The following is a 17,103-nucleotide window of genomic DNA, read 5'->3' as shown; positions in this document are numbered from 1 at the left end:
AATTACGTCTGCTTCTCCCAGGTCTTTCATTTCAAAGTGTGACGAGAGGAAAAACTTAGTATCAGTTATTAACTCCATGTTTGTTCCAAAGATTAACATGTCGTCAACATATAGACATATTAATATGCAATTAGCTCCAAACATCTTTGAATAAACACACGTGTCAGAGGAATTTATTTTAAATCCATTGGTTATCAACGTATTGTTAAATTTTTCATACCACTGCTTGGGAGCTTGCTTGAGACCGGGACTTTCTCAGTTTACACACTTTGTTTTCTTGCCCAGAGATTTTAAAGCCTTCTGCTTGTGTCATATAAATTTCTTCTTCTAGGTCACCATTTAAAAAGGCTGTTTTTACGTCCATTTGGTGAATAAGAAGGTTATGTATTGCGGCTAATGCAATCAAGACCCTAATTATGGTTATCTTAGTTACAGGGGAATATGTATCAAAATAATCAATGCCTTGTATCTTTCTATTGATCCATTTGGTTTTGTTTTTCTTTTGAAGATTCACTTACATCTAATTGGCTTGTTTCCCATAGGAAGGTCCACTAGGTCCCATGTATGGTTCACGACCAGTGAGTCGAGTTCACTTTTAATGGCCTCTTTCCACATACTTGAATCTACAGAGTTCAGCGCTTCTTGGTAAGTTTTAGGATCCTCATCTATTAAGTACAAGTTTGTGAAGTTACAGTCAATTTCATCACGCCTTTCCACTATGAAAGTGCTTAGGAAATCTGGACCGAAACTTTTCTCAATTCTCTGTCTTTTACTTCTCCTAAGTTCTAATCCACATCTTAGGTTTGAAGTATCAACAGTTTCAGAAACTGGTGTTTCACTAACGATTCAAGGGTTTTCAGGATCATGCATTCTTTTAGATAGGCTAGGAGCATACAATGATTGCTTTAACGGAAATACATGCTCAAAGAATTCTGCATCTCTAGATTCGTTTATAGTTTTGTCATTTAAACACATAAACCTATATGCAGCACTATTTTGAGCATACCCGATAAAAATGCAGTCAAAGGTTTTAGATCCTACCTTAGATTTCTTCAATGCAGGAAATGGTACCTTAGCCAAGCATCCCAAGACCTTCAGGTAGGAATGATTTGGTGCATGTCCTTTTCAGAGTTCGTAGGGAGTTTTGTCTAGCCTTTTGTGGGGAATCCTGTTAAGAACAAAACACGCAGACAACACGACTTCCCCCCCCCCACACACACACACATATTATCAGATAGGCCAGAGCTTAATGGCATTCATCATTTCTTTAAGAGTTCTGATTTTTCGTTCTACTGTTCCATTTTGTTGTAGTGAGTAAAGAGCAGTAAATTCATGAATGATACCATTTGACTCACAAAATTCTTTAAGAGTTTTATCAGAATACTCACCATCTCTATCTGATCTTAATCTTTTTATCTTTTTTTCCTAACTGATTCTCAGATTCTACCTTGAATTTTAAAAACATACTACCAGCTTCATTTTTTGTTTTTATCAGGTATATCTTAGTGAATCTAGAGTAATCATCAACAAAGGATACATAGTAGTTTTTATCACCTTTACTAGTAGTGGTTCTAAAATCGGCTAGATCCGAGTGAATTAATTCTAACAGATCGGTACTTCTATATTCAATTGGTTTGAAAGGTTTCTTATGGAATTTACTTTCTACACAAATGGGACATTTACCAGTTTCATGCGACTTAGAAGTATTAATAAGTCTCAAGTCTTTAAGTTTTCTAATTGATGCAAAGTTCACATGTCCTAGTCTACCATGCCATAAGTTAGCAGATTCAATCACGTAAGCAGAACTAGAAGCATTTGCATTCATGGAAATTGTGTTTAGCATAAACAGACCATTAGACAGATACCCCTTACCGACAAAATCTCCATTTTTGGTGAGGACAACTTTGTCACCTTTCAGTACAATTTTAAGCCCGGCCTGATTCAACAGATCCCAGATATCAGGTTCCTACGTAGGGAAGGGACATATAGAACATTACTTAAAGATGAAGTTTTGCCAGAAGTTAACTTTAAAATAACCTTCCCTTTCCCGATTACTCCTGCAGTGGTTGAGTTTCCCATGAATACGCATTCTTCATCGGCAGTGTCTTCGTAGTCATGGAGAAGTTCACGATTGGTGCAGAAGTGTCTCGAGGCTCCAGTATCGAGAATCCAGTCCGTCTTATTTTCTATCAGATTGGCCTTTACTATGGCTGCTATGATCTCACTGTCTTGTTTTGTTAGATTGGCTTGAGGTGTTGGTTTCTGACTTAGTCTCCCTTTCCTCTAGTTGCATTGGTATGATTTGTGTCCTTCCTTTCCGCACACGTAACAGACCAGCTTTTTCTTCTTAATTTGTCCCCCAGGAGTCTTAAACTGTCTCTTCTCTGAGTTTTTCCCTTTATGCCCTTTTTCTTGCTTGGTTCTGTCTCTGTTTACAATAGACGATTCGACTAAGTTAGCATTAACTGAATTTAAATTTTGGGAGGCTAATTTATCTTTCAGTCTGTTGGCTTCTTCCGTGCGCATGTGACTGATGAGTTCCTGGAGCTTTAGATCCTTCTTCTTGTGCTTGAGATGATTACGATAGTCATTCCAGGATGAAGGAAACTTTTCCAGCATGAGATTTTCTTGAAGTATTTCGCACATCTTCATGCCTTCAGACAGGACGTTCACCACCAGGTTCTTGTACTCATGTATCTGTTCCACGACTGACTTGTCGTCAGTCATCTGGAATTGCAGCCATTTTCCTACCACATATTTCTTTCGTCTAGCATCATCTCCTCCATACCGTGATTCCAGGGTGCTCCAGATGTCCTTGGCAGATTTTTGGACTACGAATAGATCGAACATCGGGTCTGACATATGGTTTAACAGGTGTCCTCGAACGGTCTTGTTATCCTTTGCATATTTTTCAGGATCGATCACTTGGTTCTTCTTTACTTGATCAGCGACAGCGATAGTAGTAGAAGGCCCCGTAGATGATTTTGGATCAGAAGATGTTGAAGTGGTAGCTGGGGGGTCAGAGGACGACAGATGTGTAGTGAGGACATAATCAACTTCTAGTTGCTCAAAGAAGATTAACAACTTTTGGGACCAACGGCGGCAGTTCGTTCCATCAAGTGGCTCAAGTTTAAATAGATCAGGTAGGATTTTGTTGGAGGTCTTGATCGACATAATTGCTTTCAGATTGTTAGAAGATAAGGTCACTAGAAGAAATATGCTCTTTAATGTCGGTTAGAAAAAATGAAAATGGAGCTTTAATGTCGTTTTTTAAAATGCGGATGTTTAATGTCGATTTTAAACTGACATTAAAGAGAAAGCTTTAATGTCGGTTTAAAACCGACATTAAAGGTATAGTTAATTTTTTATTTCTTTTTTAATTTTGTAAAAACTTAAGTACCTTCACTCTCTTACTTTACCCTTTTCTTTCTCACTATGCCATGCCGCATGATTTTTTCCATCTTTCAATTTCTTCTATCTCTTCTCAATCTCACTTTCAACCCTCTCTTCTCCGACGAACAATCACCGCACCCATAGTTGTCATCGTCCTTCGTGCCCACCCACCGCCGCGTCTGTCACCATTGTGCTCATTCATCGTCTATTTGTCGTCCTTGTTTCTCACGTTTGTGTGTTCGTGCCCAACCCTTTCCATCGACCATTAGCCGCTAAATAGCTTTTCCCACTCTTTCGTAACTTCATCGGCGTTATTTCTTCTCGTTCTTGTTGTGAAATGTCATTTTTTATACTTGAGTTCTTTTTTCCGTATGAAATTGGAGAATATAGTTTCATTCGAGGTTGGGGATTTTCTTTTATGTTAAAGCATTTGAGTGTGGTTTTATCCTTTTAGATGTGTGGTTTTATTCATTTTCTAAGCATTTTAGGTTTTCTCCATATGTTTGTGCAAAATGGAACTTTGGGTAAAACTATTATATGATGGATATTTACTGGAATCTTTGTTAATAATTTGTCTTCATGTGAGTCTATTGATGATTAATTTATCTCTACTTTATTTCTTTGATTTAGTGGATTTCGTGTTTGGTTAAAATATGTTCCTATGATTGCCTTTAGGATTGACAATGGACCCTTCAAGGTAAGGAAAAGTTCTGCAATGTCCATGAACATTTCTCAGTTATTCTTCTTCTCTATTTCTATGTCCAAACAAATAATTTTATGAGTTGTGTATTGTTTACTCAATGGATTTAATGGTCTTTCATGAAGGCCGCTATGCAAAAATTTAGTGCGAAGATTGTTAGTATGATGAAGGGGGAGAAGTTATATCATGGCCAAGGAGGACCTGTTATTCTTTCTTAGGTAACATCCAATAAACATATAAACAAGAGACTTTTCTTGGTTTCAAAACTGGGTTTACTACAAATTGACTAGTTGAAACCATTTTACAGTGATGAATTTTACAATTTGTATTTAGGGTCTTTTTCAACTTTTTCTCATTTTGTAATGTTTTGGGGTGTTAGGTTGAGAATGAATATGGACCAGTGGAATGAGAAATATGTACCCCTGGTAAATCTTACACCAAATGGTCTGCTCAAATGGCATTAAGTCTTGACACTGGAGTACCATGGGTGATGTGCAAACAAGAGGATGCCCTTGACCCTGTGGTAAGCTACTTTGAACCCTTTCTGTCACTGGTTTCTTTTCCCTTCTTGGGATTCCATTGGTGTTAAGGAACATGTACTAGGTTGTTTGTGCAACTTCTCATTTATGAAATATTCAAGGTTCACTGAGTTTGGAGGTCCAGTTCCTTATAAACCGGTTGAAGACTTAGCTTATGTTGTTTCAAGATTCATTCAAAATCGTGGTTCTCTCATTAATTATTATATGGTAAAGAACATATAGTAATTGACAGAGTATTTATGGTATATGACAAAGTAAGAAATCATCCACCTGTCACAGTTTTGTGGATAGAGTAAGAAATCCTCCACCCATCACAGTTTTGTTCTTTGTTGAATATTTTATTGAAAAATATTGTAATAAATCGACTATATCTTACTCTATGTCATGTTTATCTTGCTCAGTATAAGGTTCGACTCGAATGAATGCTTCTTAAAAAATGGAGAATGGCCTCTTCTCACCATCTTTTCAGCAGGGCATGCTTTGCATTTGTTCATAAATGGCCAACTATCTGGTACATGGCAATAAATGTGTTTTTCCTCCCTAAATATCCTTCAAGCATCAACTAAATGATTCTAATTCTAACATCTCATAATGTTATTATATTCTGAATATAGGAACTGTATATGAGGGGTTGGATAATCCTAAATTAACATTCAACAAATATGTTAACTTAAGGCTAGAAGTTAATAAGCTTTCAATGTTGAGTGTTGTTGTTGGTTTCATGGTTAGTTGCTTTGGTTTTCTATTTCAACCGTTTCTTTAAACGTTATGGTGAAGTTCAAAGTTTGATTCTCCAAATATCCTAATCTGTTGATTGACAGAAATTCGTTTTTCTTAAGTTGATTTAACACAGGGCTTGATCAATTACTATCTCACAGTTTCTGTAAGTCATTAGGACCAATTGCTCAATCATTTACTGTATAGGTATGATAGGCAAATGTTGATATTTTCTTTAAAAAGATTATTTTGAACCTTTAATTTAATCCGATTAGAGAAAATATTCCTCTAATTTAAAAAGATTATTTTGAACCTCAATTAAATATTACACACAGACAATAATTTAATCTTGCTTCTCTAATCAGGCACCTTTTCTGGTGGATTGATTCCATTTTCTATTGCCTGTGTGTAGTATTTAATTATTTTCTTAAATGTTTGGTTTGTCATTTAGAGAAGGAAAATATCATACAAAAGGTCAAATATTTTTTTTTATGCTTATTTGTCATGTTTGTAGGTGGGACAACCTGGTGCCTCTTAAGCCATTTGATTAGAAAGGAATAAGTGTAATTTTTATAACATTTTTTATGATTGAGATGTTATATACGTCTTCATTCTTTCTTTTTCTTCTCCTAGAAACACCACCTAATATCCCAACAAAAGAGCAAATGTACCTCTTTAGGATAGCATTGGAAACATGAAAATATAATGATCTACCAATAAAAAAAATAAAAAGTAAATACTAACCTAATTGTAGACATTTAGGAGAAAACTAATATTCACATTTTTAAAATAAACTCAACATTCCTCTCAAACTTGTATGATTGATTCTTAGCAAGCAGAGCATAGCGTACAAGAGTCGACCGCAACTTTTGAAGAATTAGCAAGAGTTCAGGTGAGCGACGACTAAACATTTTACTGGAGCCATGATTTCTTTACTGCATATGATTTCGTATGTTCTGTTTTGTATTTATCATCTACATTGTGTTCTAAAATGTCTAAATTAGGGTTTCTGGATTCGCATTAAGTGTGATCTTATTAGCACTAGAGATTGATTGCCGAAGATGGAGTTAATATCTTACTTAACACTAGAAAGTGAGATATTTGCTCCTGCTGTTTGGTTGCTCATTTGTCTTTATATTTGTTTGTCTATACCAAATTTCTATGAAGTATTAATCAAATGTTTCTTTTACCAAAGGAATTTTCTTTTATTTATTTATTTGGGGATTTCAGTAATCGGTTAAATAACTATGCCTGAGCTTTTCTTGCTACTGAGTTCATTAACCCGATCTTGGTAAATATTCTTTCACACCTCTTTGCTTGTTAGTGGTGTTAAAACTTTGCTCTCAAAATATCAAATATGTTGGAACTCTGGAGTAAGTGCAAGCTATTCTATAAGGTAATCTCTGAAATATATTTCATTAATATTTTGGCAGTTTTCATCCTTTTGAAATGAGAAACTTATTTTTCCTCTTAATTTATTTACAATTTAGTATCGTTGATACATGGAAAATACCTTATCAATAAGTTATTAATTTGTTCGACACTAATTAGGCAGAAAAATAGAAGGGAATAAGTTAGTATCAACATAATTGGGAAAAAATCCTAAATAAACATTTTCTTTATAAAAAAAAAATCTTAGATTTTAGCCAAAAGTATCCATCTTGAGTTTTAGTATGTGAACAAATACCCACATTGGTATGTCATATGTAGGTTGTTGCAATTTATCCTTTTGTTTCTTTTTTGTTTACTCCTAACAGTTTTGGTTATGGGAATCATTGTTGCAATTTATTATTTGCATAGTTTTGTGTCTGGTTATAACATAGAGGAATCTTGTTGAAGAGATTTGGAATTTAACTCATAATCACCTACTTAGTATCAAGGGCAAATTCTTTTATTTTTCAGTAAAAGACAATAGGATGTGAGAGATTCCAATTGAAGGTGGGTAATTTTTGATTCAGCTAGCGACTACGTAAAGTTGATGACAACTTTTCCTCTCTGTGCTGAATGACGTTTTACTTGTTCATTTTACCTGTTTGGTTATAATGTTTGAATTATACACGCATGTCCATTTTACCTGTTCAGCTAAGGGAACTGATTTCAAGTAAAGTTGCTCATTATGCACTTGGATTTGTGATTGGAATTTGGGTTTTGTGATTATGTTTAGCTTTGTTTGGCACCTCTTTAAATTTATTACAGGTATATTCCTATATGTTGAGCTTTCTATTTATGTTAAAGATGGTCCCTATCTTTTATAGGATACCTAATCTCCTTATTTTGATGAAATTAATAAGTGAATTTAACTACATATTAGATGCATCTATTCTACCTCAATGTTTAAATACCTCACGTTTAGCTTTGTTTTGGTATTGTTTGTAGAATGATTGAAGTTATATCAGGTTGAAAGCTGAGCGATTGTGTAGATAGCCAGACGATCGTTGAAGGTTGAAGATTGAATATTGAGAAGACGTTTAAAATTTTTCTTATTTATGTCATGTATTAGGATCTTTTTTCATATACTGTTGTAGAATGTATATATAAACACAATATTAAGTTTTCATTTTGTGTATACAAATGTAAAAGATAAATATTATAGTTTCTAAAATAATATTATATTTATTGATTTGTTGGAGCGAGAAAAAAATATTTATCTATATGGATTCAATGTTGGTTTATAAAAAATGGACAATAATACAACAATTAAATAAATATAAATTTCTAAAAATGCACAAAAACAAGCCTTTAATGTCGGTTTTAAACTGACATTATTGGCCTCTTTAATGTCGGTTTTAAAACGACATCATAGCCCAATCGACATTAAAGGGCTTCAATAACACTATCAAAGATGTCGGTTTAAAACCGACATTAAAGAGGCCTTTAATGTCATTTTTAAACCGACATTAAAGAGGCCTTTAATGTCGTTTTTAAACCGACATTAAAGCCCAACCGACATTAAAGGCCTTTAATAACGCTCGCAAAGATGTCGGTTGCTAAGTGACATTAAAGCCCTTTAATGTCGGTTTTAAACCGACATTAAAGGTCAAATTTCTTCTAGTGGGTCGATCAGAATTATTGCGGTGTCGTGATGAACCACTGCCCTGAAAGCAATTTCGGCTGACCGTGGTGCTAATCGTTATGTCGTTTGCTCCCCAAGGTTAACACAGCTTCCTAGTACGAACGTGCACTCGTAAGTATAGGGAATAGAAACAAAGGGCTTATGTAAATGCTCAGAACACAGGGTGAAGACAAGAGGAGAGGAAGAGAGGAGGCGATTGAAGTGAATACGTTTTTGTGTGTTTTGATGGATTGAGTTCTCTCCAATTTATAGAGGGGCGAGGGAGGCAGTGCGTGGAGGAGAACGTTTATCGGGAAGAAGAGGACGCGAGCAATCTTCACAAAAGTTTGGCAGAGAGTGAACGTCGAAGGAACACGTTTCACGTACGAACGTTTGAATTGCGCGAACATGCGCCACGTACATCGGACGCCTTGACTGTCTAAATAGGTTACACGTGTCCTAGCTGCCAAAAAAAATAAAAATAGAAATAAAATTATATTCCTATCTTTCTCGCAAGCGCGGTTGCCCAACCCCGACTGGACGGACGACAGCGGTGGCGCGCGTGTGGGACAGGGTTATACTATCTCCACTTACTTAGTTTGTAGTCCCCTTCAATGATAGAAGTTTATATTTTCTTATCCCACTTCAAGTTTTATCCATGTGGGACAAAGGTTAATAGCTTTGCTATTTGGGCCAAGCCCAATAAGTCATTTCCAATACCAAACATATTTAAGCTAAGCAATACCTGCAAGTCGGCCAAGGTCGAATGGGATACCCTGGAGGTAGCCTTTGAAGGAACGTCAAAGGTGAAAATCTCACGGTTACAGATCCTGACATCTCGTTTCGAAGCACTTCAAATGACTGAAGAAGAAACTATCGTTGAGTTCAATGTTCGAGTACTTGACATTGCCAACGAATTAGATGCTCTAGGAGAAAAGATGTCTAATTCAAAACTTGTTTGGAAACTCCTTAGATCTCTACCATCGAAGTTCAACATGAAAGTCACTATGATCGAGGAAGCTAATGACCTGTCAAAAATGAAGCTAGATGAATTGTTCGGGTCATTACGTACGTTCGAATTACACCTGGGAAACAGTGCAAGCAGGAGGAAACCTTGTCTGGCTCTAACCTCAGTAAAGGAAGAATCCAAAAAGGAGTACAGGGTATCTCAAAATAATGACTCTCTAGCAGAATCTATGGCGTTACTGACTAAGTAGATTGCAAAACTCAAGAGTCAGTTGCATAAACACATTGGCAGTCAACGCAACAGCCACGAAGCCTCCTCAACTACTCAACCTAGAACATCAAGCTCCTTTTTATCCGGACTGTACCGAAGGAAGGACCACGAACGAAATGATAAGGACATTGGCTCTTCAAAAATTGAAAAGTCTGGTAAAGGAATCAGGTGTCATGAGTGTGAAGGATTTGGACACATTCAATCTGAATGTGCAACCTATCTCAAACACAAAAAGAAGAGTCTGGTAGCCACCTTATCAGATGAAGAAGACTATTCCGAAAGTGATGATGAAGAAGTAGGAATGGCCTTGATCAGTATCACCACTATGAACGAAGAAGAAGCCACACAAGTGACCTCCCAAGCATCAGACCAGCAGAAATCAATGGTAGACGACTGTCTCAATGACAGTATGGTGCAAGGGAAGTGGAAGGAAGATCAAGCAATCATCATACAACAACAAGAAAGGATACAATGCTTGATGGAAGAAAATCAAAGCTTCTTATCCTCAATAGTTACTCTAAAAGCCGAATTAAATAAAGTAAAAAATCAATTTGAAGAACTAACCAAATTTGTAAAGATGTTGACAAACTGGTCTAAAAAACTAGATGATCTAATTGGTCAAGGAAAGAGATGCAATGACAAACGAGGTGTGGGTTTTACAGGAAGGAAAAGCAGAGGGAACAGGAACACTGTGTTTGTACGAGAGTGTGACACTCAGAATAGTCAGACAGAAAATGCAAGAGGGGAGTACACAGTGGATGCTGCCTTACTTGTAAAAGACCTGAACATACGAAAAATTTGTTATTTCTATGGAAAGCATGGACACATTCGACCTTACTGCTTTCAACTGAAAAATCTCATGTATCGTCAACATGCTTTCAGTCAAAGCATATATCTGAAACGACGAAGGACCTAATGGCGCCCGAAAACGAATTCAGAAAACTACAAGGTGGCTCTTACTTCTGTTAATAATCCTAATTCCTCTGACTGGTAGTTTGATAATGGCTACTCCAGGCACATGATAGGGAATGTCATCTTCTTCTCAGAACTTAGCGAATGCAATGCAGGATCTGTGGTTTTTGGTGATGGAGGGAAAGGAAGAATCATTGGTAAAGGAACTATTAATCACCCTAGTTCACCCTATCTGCTTGATGTTTGCTTGGTACATGGGCTGTCAGCAAATCTGATCAGCATTAGTCAACTGTGCGATCAAGGATATCAAGTGATCAGCTTTAGCAAGGACAGATGCAATATGGTAGATAGTCAAAACAAAGTATTTCTCAGTGGAACAAGGTTGTCTGACAATTGTTATCACTAGGATTCAGAGGTTAATTTATGCAATCTGTCAAAGGCGGAGGAGGCTAGCCTGTGGCACAAGCGATTGGGACACATCAGTGGAACGTCCATTGCCAAAGTTGCAAAGGTAGACGTCATTATAGGTTTTCCCACTCTCACTTTTAATCCTCAGGATTGCTGCTCGGATTGTCCTACTGGGAAGCAAGTCAAGTCATCCCATAAGGTCCACCTATCTGCCCTCTACTGAACGCATTTTAGAACTTCTCCATATAGATCTCATGGGGACAATGCAAATAGAAAGTCTGGGTGGAGGGGGGAGGTATGCTCTAGTGTGTGTAGATGATATTTCTCACTATGCCTGGGTGAAATTTATTTATGATAAATCTGAGACCTTCAAAGTATGTCAAACTATGTTCTTACAAATTCAAAGAGAAAAAAATATTGGTATTTGTCGCATACGAAGTGATCATGGCCGTGAGTTTGAAAATAAATATTTTGCTGAGTTTTCTTGGATACTCGACTAACAGCCGAGCCTACAGAATCTTACGAGAACAGTTATGGAGTCCATCAATGTCATCATAGATAATCATGAGAAAGTCTCTAATGGAAGCGTTGATGAAGAAGATGGAGATATCTGGGCTCCTTACTCCTAGCAAATTAAATCTTTGGGGTTTGAACTTTCTTCTTTAACTGATGATAAAGAAAATTCATCTTCTCACTCAAATGTTGACAACATGGCCGTCTCTATCGAGTCTACATCAGTTGATCACTTTGACGCCAGTGTAAGTGAAGCATCAGTGTCTGTCGGTCAGCAGACTAATGAATACTCTGTTAAATTACCTGATATCGCTGATACTGCTGGTTCCTCAATGCAGAAGATATTACCCTCAACACATGTAGCCAAAAATCATCCTTTTAGCTCTATAATTTGTGATGTTCAGAGTGGTATTACCACTCGAAAGAAGGAGAGAAAAGATTATGCAAAGATGGTTGCCAATGTATGTTACACATCCACCATGGAACCCATAACTGTTACTGCTGCACTTACTGATGAGCATTGGATCTTAGCAATGCAGGAGGAACTACTGTCGTTTGAAAGAAATCAGGTATGGGATCCTGTGCCAAAACCACCTCATGCGAACATAATTGGAACTAAATGGATCTTTAAGAACAAAACGGATGAACAAGGGAGAGTTATTCGAAACAAAGCCAGACTGGTTGCACAGGGGTACTCTCAGATTGAAGGTTTAGATTTTGGCGAGATGTTTGCGCCCGTAGCTAGATTATAAGTCATTCGATTACTTCTGAGTTATGCTTGTTTTCGGAAGTTCAAACTCTTTCAAATGGACGTGAAGAGTGCTTTTCTGAATGGATATTTAACTGAGGAAGTGTATGTTGCTCAGCCAAAAGGTTTTGTTGATCTGGTGCATCGCAATTATGTATACAAGCTGCGTAAGGCTCTATATGGTCTCAAGCAAGCCCCCAGAGCCTGGTATAAGAGACTCTCCACATATCTATTACGACAAGGATACCAACGAGGAAGTGCAGATCAAACTATGTTCATATATCGACAAGGTACTGAATTTCTGATAGGTCAGATCTATGTCGACGACATTATATTTGGTGGGACGTCATCTGCATATGTTGAACAATTTGTTGATCGGATGAAGCGAGAATTTAAAATGAGTATGGTTGGTGAACTGACGCTCTTTCTAGGATTTCAGATTAAGCAAGACAAGACAGGAATTTTCTTTTCACAAGAAAAATATGCAAAGGCTCTCATCTCTAAGTTTGGAATGGATGGCCAAACCTAAACGAACGTCAACTGCTACTCATCTGAAATTGACAAAGGATGCCAAATAAATGACCCAACCAAGAAAAGGCAGAGGAATCTTTGGAAAAGCAGGCTAGAAGATAAGTCAAACAACAGTCAAAAGTAGATATTGAAAGCTATTTTGTAGCCAAGTACACATGAAAAGATAAGACAAAAATAATTCAGTATGAGCTGTGTTTCATAAAAAGAGTACAGAAACAGAAGTAACTCCCTACCATGCTCGAGTAACAACAAGCAACAAAGTAAACCAAACAAAGTAAACAAATAACACATAATGGAAGGCCAACATACATTTTTTAACGAAAAACTAAACCAACAAGACAGAATGCAATCCAAACATATACATCAGCATAGGCAAATTAAAGTAGAAAAAAATCAACAAATCGGGCTACATACATATATGGAAAACAAAAGTGTAACAAAATCAGTTTGTATAAATTATGAAACTCATCATCGGCTTTGAAATTGGATTTAAAAGAGTCTAATACCTCCCTACCAAGCTCGATCGGCAACCATTGGCAGACAATGGTGGGGTGAAAGTTTCTATCTTATCAGTGAAGGAATGACGCCAAGGCAAGCGAAACACCCAACCGCAACAATGGAACCTCGAGCGGCAAGGATTTTTTTGACGATCGCCTTCAACAAAACGCATTTGGAGGCAAAACCATACATTCCAAAAGGTTTTTGTGTTTGGAGCCAATGTCGTGGAAGGGTTGGCTTCAACAAACACGACATACACTTTTGGGAGTGAGAGAGATGGATGAGAGAGATGTAAATAGAGATTCGACTACACGAAATCTTTCCCAATCGGCAAAACGCAACGGACAATCGATTTACATGAAGACGGATTGAGGAAGAACAAATAACGAAATAAGGAGTAAAAAAAACATGTTTGATGAGGGAGTACAAAGGTTCGTTAGACGAACTTCATGGAAATGGATTTCGTGAGGAAGAACAGACAACGAAAGAACACGAATCGACGTTGGGCGTAAAGACGGGTTGAGGGAGAACACAAAACGAAACAACATAAATCGATTTCTTGAGGGAGAACACACAACGAAAGAGGGAGAACACAACGAAAGAGGTTTTCATTGAGGGGATTTGATGAGACAGACCACAGAACGAAGGGGAAAACGTTTTCGCATGAACACGGATTAAGGGGGAAAACGTAACACGGGTTGAAGACGAAAAGACGGGAAAGTTCGACCGATTGAGGGGAGAATGAAACTATGTTAAGGAAACCCGGGTTTCCTTAATCTTGGGCCCAAACAAGTGTTAGGGTTGGGCTAACCTAAACCCACCATACTAACCCTAACCCCCTAAATTTTAAATACATGTTTTTCCTTCCAAACAAAAAAAATAAAATTATTTTTTCAACTTTGTTGAATCGAACTTTCTTTTATTGTTTTTCTCGATAATGCTTAACAAATAAATTCAACCTTATTTTGTTTCAAAATATTTTAAAAGTGTTACATAATGGCTTACGACAACATTAAACTTTCCGGTCAAGAAAATTGAGATTTTCTGGACACTTCCAAAGACTAAACAACTAACTCTCTTGGACAAATCAAATTCACTTTTCCCTCTTCAACCCAATTCCCAATTCCTGTATATAAATAAACCTCATCTTTATCTTCCTCCCATAGTTCTCATATTCCAAATTATTCACAAAAAAGACAGCTTTTTGTATTATCATTGTTGTTAGAAACAATCAGAGAGAAATTAGTAATATTTATGGCGATGGGGGAAGAAGTGGAATTGTTTGGTGGATGGATGAGTCCATTTAGCCGAAGAGTGGAGTTGGGTTTGAAGCTCAAAGGCATAAATTATAAATACAACGAAGAAGACTTGAAGAACAAAAGTGATTTTCTTTTGAATTACAATCCAATTTACAAGAAAGTCCCTGTTTTCCTTCACAACGGAAACCCCATTTCAGAGTCGCTTATAATTCTTGAATACATCGATGAAGTTTGGAACTCAGTTTATCCTTTCTTTCCTCAACAAAATCCCTATGAAAGAGCTCAAGCAAGATTCTGGGCTAAGTATATAGGTGACAAGGTATGTAAGTAATATTTGTGTACATTTGATTGATCATTGATTACTTTAATGCATTGTCTACATATGTTGATAGGTTGTGGCTGCTATACTGAAGGCTGCAAAAAGCAGCAAAAGAGAAGAGAGAGAGAAGGGTTTGGAAGAAACAGAGGAGACATTGGAACCACTTGAGAAAGAGCTTCAAAACAAGAAGTTTTTTGGAGGAAATAAAATTGGATTTGTGGACATTGTTGGAACTGTGATTGCATATTGGATTCCAGCCATTGAAGAAGCTTTTGGATTTGAGGTGTTGACAACAAAAAAGTTTCCAAATTTAACAAAATGGAGTGAAGAGATTGTAAACCAGAGTGTGGTCAAACAGGTTTTGCCTCTAAAGTCTAACCTTGTGGCCTACTTGCAAGTTGTTTTAACAACCAACTAGAACATTTGTTGCTTTCTTTTGTATCTTCAATACACCACCTGGGTTATGTAACAAAATAAATCTCTAACCTTTTGGTAAGGTTGAGAATGTACTCTTATGGAATATTTTGATCTTTAGAACAATAGTTTTGTTAAGGGCTATTTTTAAATATATTTGAACGAATCAAAATATTTACAAATAGAAAACATGTCATTATTTTTATGTATCACACCTGATTATATAAAAAGAAAAAAAAAGTAATAAGAGTACATCTAAAAAGAATATTTAAGTATACAATAAAAATGCACTTATCTTTATGCCTTACTCTCAACCTTATCACATAAAAAGAAATTTTTTCTTAGAAAAAAAAAAGAGTTTTCTCATCACTTACATACATGAAGAGAAAATCATAAAAAGAAATTTTGAGGTAGCAAAACTTAATTAGTTTACACCGAAGTATTTGTGATTGAGAAAAATGAAGACCAACTAATACATAGCTTACGCAGCAGCCTACGACACCCTTAGCCTCCTCTCCAAGAAATCCAAACAAACAAAGGTTGACCTTTCTTACCTTTTATTCCTCTATTTATATTAATCTAAATTAAACCCGACACACCCACTTCATTCCCATACAAACACCCTCTCAATCCCAATCTCAATCTCAATCTCAATCCCAATCAATCTTAGATATGGCAGAACAAGTTCAAGTCTTCGGTTTCTGGGAAAGTCCTTTTAGTCGCAGAGTGGAGCTAGCTCTCAAACTCAAAGGCGTAGAATACCAATACTTTGAAGAAGATTTGCCCCATAATAAGAGTGATTTGCTTCTCAAATACAACCCAATTCACAAGAAGGTCCCTGTTCTCCTCCACCATGGTAAACCCATTGCAGAGTCTCTTGTGATTTTGGAATACATTGATGATGTCTGGAAAGAAAATTATCCCATCTTGCCCCATCATCCCCACCAAAGAGCTCTTGCCAGATTCTGGGCTAAGTTTATCGACGACAAGGTATTGCAGAAGTTGTTAAATTTATCATAACTCATCAAGGGGAATTTTTTCTTTTTTTCACGTAAAAACCTCCCTTCCCATCTTCATTATTATATTGAATGTATTGCGTTTCAACTACGGTCTTATTCTATTCAAAATTAGGTCGTGGTTGCAGTAGTGAAGGCTGCTGGAAGCAGAGGAGAAGATAGAGAGAAGGCTATAAAAGAGGCAAGGGAAGCATTAGAAACACTTGAGAAAGAGATTGAAAAAAGCAATAAATTGTTTGGAGGAGATGATATTGGGTTTGTGGACATTGTTGGGACTGTGATTGCTGGTTGGATTCCTGCGATTGAAGAATGCTTTGGGTTTCAGCTGCTTACAACTGATAACTTCCCTAACCTAATCAAATGGAGTGATCAGGTTGTTAACCATTCCATTGTCAACCAGATTCTCCCTCCAAAAACTGAGATCGTTGCCTTTATGAAAGCTAATTGGAAGTTTTAAAAACTAAAGAGGATGATTTAACCAAAATTTGGTATCGATATTTCATTGGAATGTTTAAATAAGTTCAAGAACTAATCCAAGTGTCTGTCTGACGATGATATTGTTGGACATATCATTTCTGAAAATATATCATTAAAATAAAAAGAACATTATATTTTATAATTATCATTAAAATAAAGTCATTAGTCATATAATCAATCGTTTGCTTAATTCTATCTTTGTGATTAGATGGGCAATTTGAAGAGATGTGATATTTCTCTTTGCTACTCGTTTGTCTCCAAATTTTAGTTTAGGAGAGCCTATCAATTCTTAATTGACCCTAAATTTATGAAGTTTTGTTGGGATGAAATTTGTCAAACTTTGGTTGTATGGAATCCATCTTCCAACAAC

General features: G+C 36.5%; 3 protein-coding genes and 1 long non-coding RNA gene across 10 annotated transcripts; all 4 read left to right on the top strand.

The window, feature by feature from the left end:
• The first annotated feature begins 3,420 nt into the window (after window positions 1-3,420).
• Window positions 3,421-7,969, top strand: LOC127150742 (uncharacterized). Of its 7 annotated transcripts, none has more exons than XR_007823296.1 (5): window positions 3,421-3,794; window positions 4,024-4,311; window positions 4,473-5,556; window positions 6,182-6,241; window positions 7,726-7,969. It is a non-coding gene; the product is annotated as an uncharacterized LOC127150742 (long non-coding RNA). The 7 variants fall into 7 exon arrangements; XR_007823292.1 differs by having other exon boundaries at window positions 3,421-4,311; window positions 4,473-4,616; window positions 4,734-5,556; XR_007823297.1 differs by having other exon boundaries at window positions 3,421-4,311; window positions 4,473-4,924; window positions 5,034-5,143.
• Window positions 7,970-9,015: 1,046 nt separating this feature from the next.
• LOC127150728 (uncharacterized) lies at window positions 9,016-11,587 on the top strand. Its single transcript, XM_051089236.1, has 5 exons — window positions 9,016-9,564; window positions 9,619-10,410; window positions 10,633-10,860; window positions 10,957-11,157; window positions 11,462-11,587. Exons 1-5 carry the CDS (start codon window positions 9,016-9,018, stop codon window positions 11,585-11,587), a joined length of 1,896 nt encoding a protein of 631 aa, XP_050945193.1.
• A 2,750-nt stretch (window positions 11,588-14,337) lies between these two features.
• On the top strand, window positions 14,338-15,366 carry LOC103490830 (probable glutathione S-transferase). The gene is made up of 2 exons (XM_008450544.3): window positions 14,338-14,826; window positions 14,900-15,366. Exons 1-2 carry the CDS (start codon window positions 14,503-14,505, stop codon window positions 15,242-15,244), a joined length of 669 nt encoding a protein of 222 aa, XP_008448766.2. The 5' UTR covers window positions 14,338-14,502; the 3' UTR covers window positions 15,245-15,366.
• Window positions 15,367-15,682: 316 nt separating this feature from the next.
• On the top strand, window positions 15,683-16,878 carry LOC103490822 (glutathione S-transferase U8-like). Its single transcript, XM_008450532.3, has 2 exons — window positions 15,683-16,230; window positions 16,372-16,878. Exons 1-2 carry the CDS (start codon window positions 15,913-15,915, stop codon window positions 16,711-16,713), a joined length of 660 nt encoding a protein of 219 aa, XP_008448754.2. The 5' UTR covers window positions 15,683-15,912; the 3' UTR covers window positions 16,714-16,878.
• Window positions 16,879-17,103: the final 225 nt, after the last annotated feature.

This window comes from Cucumis melo, chromosome 8 (genome assembly GCF_025177605.1).
Source record: "Cucumis melo cultivar AY chromosome 8, USDA_Cmelo_AY_1.0, whole genome shotgun sequence".
NCBI classification, from domain to species: Eukaryota; Viridiplantae; Streptophyta; class Magnoliopsida; order Cucurbitales; family Cucurbitaceae; genus Cucumis; species Cucumis melo.
Note: the sequence above shows the minus strand (reverse complement) of the source record. Positions and strands in the feature narration are given on the sequence as shown.

Coding starts and splice junctions, on each gene's coding strand:
- LOC127150728 (XM_051089236.1), top strand. CDS start 9,016: ATGATAGAAGTTTATATTTTCTTATCCCACTTCAAGTTTTATCCATGT. Junction 9,565..9,618: donor AATCCAAAAAGGAGTACAGG/GTATCTCAAAAT, acceptor CTGACTAAGTAG/ATTGCAAAACTCAAGAGTCA. Junction 10,411..10,632: donor CAGTGGATGCTGCCTTACTT/GTAAAAGACCTG, acceptor TCTGACTGGTAG/TTTGATAATGGCTACTCCAG.
- LOC103490830 (XM_008450544.3), top strand. CDS start 14,503: ATGGCGATGGGGGAAGAAGTGGAATTGTTTGGTGGATGGATGAGTCCA. Junction 14,827..14,899: donor CTAAGTATATAGGTGACAAG/GTATGTAAGTAA, acceptor ATATGTTGATAG/GTTGTGGCTGCTATACTGAA.
- LOC103490822 (XM_008450532.3), top strand. CDS start 15,913: ATGGCAGAACAAGTTCAAGTCTTCGGTTTCTGGGAAAGTCCTTTTAGT. Junction 16,231..16,371: donor CTAAGTTTATCGACGACAAG/GTATTGCAGAAG, acceptor ATTCAAAATTAG/GTCGTGGTTGCAGTAGTGAA.